Below are 5230 nucleotides of genomic sequence, written 5' to 3' on the forward strand. Positions count from 1 at the left end.
TAAGCTTCTCTGGTAAATCACATTGGAATTTAAGGTTCCTACGTGACAGTATTCCACAACATTTCTAGAAACAGGACATAATTAAGTAAACTATGCGACAAAAATATTAAATATAACTCTTCTCCCCTAATACTTTGGATGAGTCCCTTGTGAATTTAAAAATGCCATGTTTAGCAAGTATGCTCAAATCAACAGCATAAAAATTCATTCACAATTTATAGCTTTATGAAGATGTAGGCGCCGTAACCCCCAATCAAGCCAACATAGGAAAGTCATTGACAACACAGGAAAGTCACAGAACGATAGTTTTAGAGTACAGCTAAAAGCCAGAGGATTAGGTTTCACTGTGGATTAATACCAAAAAAAGTTACTGAAGTGCACAAATCTATATAATTAAAGTGAAACAAATGAAACCATATTGTATGCACTGTCACTTCTGTTGCACCAATCATTACTCCCTAGGTTCGAATAAGCAAAGACTAAAAACCTACAGAAAAGTTTAGCATTCCATAATTATAGTGCCTAAAATGCCACCCTTAAAAATTTGAAATATTAAATAAAATTCAAATCATTGAATAGGGCCCTATTTAAGTTTTCAATTTGTAAGATACTAACCAGGCAATTACATCCACCGATAATGTTCAATACTGTAAATTCCACATTAGTCTATAGCTTGTGTGATCTGAATACTTCATTACTATAAACAGGTTTACATTCCTCTTGGATGTGAATCTGGATGAGAATCTTCGATTCAGCTTGCTGATTGGAATTTCTAAGAAGCACAGAAGACCATAGTCCTCTTACAAAGGGCTCTTGCAATGAATCCACCCATAGATCTAAATGTTGCTTTCTACATGAAGTTCACCATCGTAGTCTTCTGTTTTGCACATGCATTTGTTATTGATTCAAATGAATCAAGCTTCAGATTGATATCACCTCTAGCGGTCAATTCATTGTAAAGCTTCATAGCCTCATCTGTCATACTTTCGGCAACTAAACCTCGAATAAGAGTAATATAAATAGTTTTATTGGGCTTCCACCCCTCTGCAAACATATCAATGGATATACGAATTGCCAGATCTATCCTATGTTGTTCACATAGATAACGAACGAGGCTAGTGTAGGTGTGCAAATTGGGCTTATAGTTTGTATTTTTCATCCTTTTTAGCATCTCTAATGCATCATCTATCCTACCTGCCTTGCATAAATATCCCATCAATGAGGTATAAGCAATGACTGGTTTGAATCCTGTTCCATCAGGAATGTATTCCTTCACCGTGTTCTCCAAAATATCAACAGCATCAGTAAGGTGTCCTGCTTCACACAAAGAATGGACTAGCATACCATAAATGACAGCATTTGGAGTACAACCAGCCTTGTGCATGTCAGCCAGAAGGTTGGCTGCATCTCCCCAGCTTTCTGCCCTGCAGTAAGCTTGGAACAATGTGGCGTAACTAATAACACATGGTTGGCATCCTTTGAATTGCATATCATCAATCAATTTGGCAGCTTCATCCAATCTTCCTTCTTTGCATAGCCCCCTGATCAAAACATTGTATGCGACATTATTAGGAACAAATCCCTTGCTTATCATCACATCGAAGACTCTTGCTGCCTCATCCACCCCATATTTTTTGGAAATTGCATGAACCAATATAGTATAAGTATAAATAGTTGGAACAAAACCATCCTGCAAAATCCCGTCTAAAAACTTGGAAGCCATATCCAAATCGCCTTGGATACAGAATCCTCGTAAAATAGGATTATATATCCTAAAATCCGGGAAAAGCCCTTGTTCTCTCAGGTCAGTCAGGAGCCGAAATGCAGAATCCATATCGCCCGCGATACAGAACCTATTAATCAAAGTAGCATATGTCGTCATGTCAACCTCACAACCAGACATCAACATAATTTCCAGTACTTCACTGGCTCTACTGACTCTGCGACATTTACATAGTCTAACAATAAGCCGTGAGCATAGATGAACACGAGGAACGTAACCTTTTTTCACTATATCTTCTAGCAAGTTAAAAGCCCTTTCCAAATCACGTTCTTCACACGCTTTAAGCATCATTTTATTGAGTTGGCTTTCCTCAGAATTTCGACCCTGCACCACTTTTCTACTCATGTGTGTCATTCCACCTCTGCTCCCGTTCTGGATGTCCATGGAAAAGTCTGTTGCATTTTGGGTCTCTTTATTTTGATATTTTTTCCTTGTAGGTAGTTGGCTTTCACTCCCTATTGATGAATGGTCGCTACTCCCAACGCTACAGACACTGGAGGAATCATCATCTCTATTGCTACTTCTATAATTGAGTGCAGAGAGAAACCCAATACTTTTGAAATAGCTATGCTGGAGCTGAGAATAATGATAGGTGGACGAGTTTTGGCATGGAAGGCGATGTAACAAGGCTGATGGGACACTACTGCCTTGCAGATGTAGGCTTGCACACAATGCAGCTGCAGCCATTTTTGCTTGCACAAAATCAAACTATACTTCACAATGTATGAAAATAAGAGAAGCCCAAAAGCAGTGTGAAGCAAACATGTTAAAGCCAGCATATGTCTGACACAAAAGGGTGCAAGGAAAATCACAGAGGTACTGGAATACATTGAACTGGTGTTTTAATTAAAAGATAAGATGAAGGTTGCGGAGAGAAAGGACAGCCACACAAAAACCCAGCTTGGACGTTATCTACAAGAAAGCGAAATTGGAAACAGTAAAGGTTATATGTTTTCTCATTATTTTATTGTTTACTAAATTTTTAGACTCGTATCCTTTGCAGTTTTTGTATTCGATTTTGAACATTCTTTAAATATTGATTAGTGATCATTTCTATTTCTTATCAATATTTGGTTATTTTCAGTATATTTTTAATATAGTCAATCCATGTGTTCAACTAAAAAAATTACACACTTGAATTTTGATATGTTATAGAACATTTTTCACACTTATTAATAGATGAGTTAAATATGTTTTATAATGAATAGTTTATAAGGCATAACATTATGCAAATGAATTTGTAAGTTGAGTGGACTTGATATTAGAGATAACTTTATGGATAAGCATATTTGAGCTGGAGTAGTATTGGGATAGGTGACCCCTTGAAAAGTCATGTTGCTTCACCCTTGTGAGAATCACCTAGATGCAATGAGTGCTAAGTGGAGCATTCATTCTCACGAGAGATAGGTTCATGTGAGCTGCTACTCATTAAATATAGGCAAATGAGCCTGACTCAAAAACTATGCAATTGAATCTTTGTATATGTATGAGTATGGGTGTGTATGTGTATACATATTATAAATATTCAAATTTGGTATATACATTGGCATGCTATAGAAAATACCTCATACTTATCAAGAGATGACCTAAAAGCACTCTATAATGGATGGCTCATAAAACAAAAACACTTGCTATAGGTTTTACAAATTGGGTTGCGAGCTATGTGGGCTTGGTGTTATGGGAAACTCTATGGTTAAACATGCTTGATTAGAAGTAGTATTGGGAGGGATGACCTCTCAAGAAGTTTTAATGCTTCACTCTTGTCAACATCACCTAGATGTAACGAATCTTAAGTGGCTCATTCATTCTCATATGAGATGGGTTCATGTGAACTCTCTCTCTCTCTCTCTCTCTCTCTCTCTCTCTCTCTCTCTCTCTCTCTCTCTCTCTCTCTCTCTCTCTCGCGCACACACACACACACATATACATGTATACACACACACACACACACACACATATATGTGTGTGTGTGTGTGTGTGTACATATGTATATATATGCATATCTATATGTACATATATACATGTATATGTGTGTGTACATGTTTATGTATAATGTACATGTACATGCATATATACATGTATATATATACATATAGATGTATATGTATATGTATATATGTGTGTGTGTGTATAGTTTACATCATTTCAAAATTCAAAACATATATTTCACTTTCGATTGATTTAATTTGAAAAGTTGAATCAACATTGACTATTTCTTTTATAAAAGTGTGACATAGTTTTGTACTTTTACCCATATACACACACACATGTATACACACACACATATATACATATATATGTACATCTATATGTATATATGTGTACATCTATATGTATATATGTGTACATGTACATATATACATTTATATGCATATACATATACATGTACACACACACACACACATGTATATGTATATATATATGTGTGTGTGTGTGTATACATGTGTGTACATACATACACACACACATACATATACATAACATATGTATATGTATATGTGTGTGTGCATGTAGAGAGAGAGAGAGAGAGAGAGAGAGAGAGAGAGAGAGAGAGAGAGAGAGAGAGAGAGAGAGCAATTGAATTTAGATATATATGTAGATATATACATATGTACATACATACCTACATACATACATACATATATATATATGCATATATATATATATACATATATATGCATATATACATATATATGTACATGTATATGCATAGATATATGCATCTGTGTGTGTGTACATATATGTTTATGTGTGTGTGTGTGTGTGTGTGTGTGTGTGTGTGTGTGTGTGTGTGTGTGTGTGTGTGTGTGTGTGTGGAGAGAGAGAGAGTATGCAATTGAATTTAGATATATACGTAGATAGATACATATATGTACATACATACCTACATACCTATATTGTTGGTTAACTTGAGAATTTTTATCATGTATTGAGTGAAAGAGATCACTCCTAGAGGACCTCTTTCCATCTTGGACATTATCACCCCCTATATTATATAGGCAATCCAAATATTCAAGTATAGTGACCAAGGGAAGGCACAAGGCTTGTGAGCTTAATAGCCTAGTAGGGGTTTGAACCTTATTTGATTTGTCAACATGTTGCACTAATAACTGAAACAAATTTTCCTTAATGACTATATGCACACACACACACAAACACAATACCTCCTACTTAGCAATAGAAGAGCTAAGGGGCTCTATAATTAATGGTTCATAAGGCACAACAATTGTTGAAGGTTTTGTAAACGTGGTTGCAAGCAAAGAAGACTTGATATTAAGGGGAAAATCCATAGCTAAGTGCACTTGAGTTGGAGTAATACTAGGATGGTTGACCTCTCAAGAAGTACCAATTCTTAACCCCTATGAGCATCATCTAAATTCAAAATGCTAAGTGGATCATTCATTCTCATGAGAGATGGGTTTGCGTGAACCACTATTCATGAAATAT

At 35.8% G+C, this 5230-nt stretch overlaps 1 protein-coding gene across 1 annotated transcript; it reads right to left on the reverse strand.

The window, feature by feature from the left end:
* Window positions 1–370: 370 nt before the first annotated feature.
* On the reverse strand, window positions 371–2671 carry LOC131048417 (pentatricopeptide repeat-containing protein At1g09900). The gene has a single exon (XM_057982373.2). The coding sequence runs from the start codon at window positions 2468–2470 to the stop codon at window positions 851–853; it is 1620 nt and encodes a 539-aa protein (XP_057838356.1). The 5' UTR covers window positions 2471–2671; the 3' UTR covers window positions 371–850.
* Between the last annotated feature and the right edge of the window lie 2559 nt (window positions 2672–5230).

Source organism: Cryptomeria japonica, chromosome 8 (genome assembly GCF_030272615.1).
Source record: "Cryptomeria japonica chromosome 8, Sugi_1.0, whole genome shotgun sequence".
Classification (NCBI taxonomy): Eukaryota; Viridiplantae; Streptophyta; class Pinopsida; order Cupressales; family Cupressaceae; genus Cryptomeria; species Cryptomeria japonica.

Bases quoted from the DNA above. Each gene is read 5' to 3' on its own strand.
- LOC131048417 (XM_057982373.2), bottom strand. From the start codon at position 2,470: ATGGCTGCAGCTGCATTGTGTGCAAGCCTACATCTGCAAGGCAGTAGT.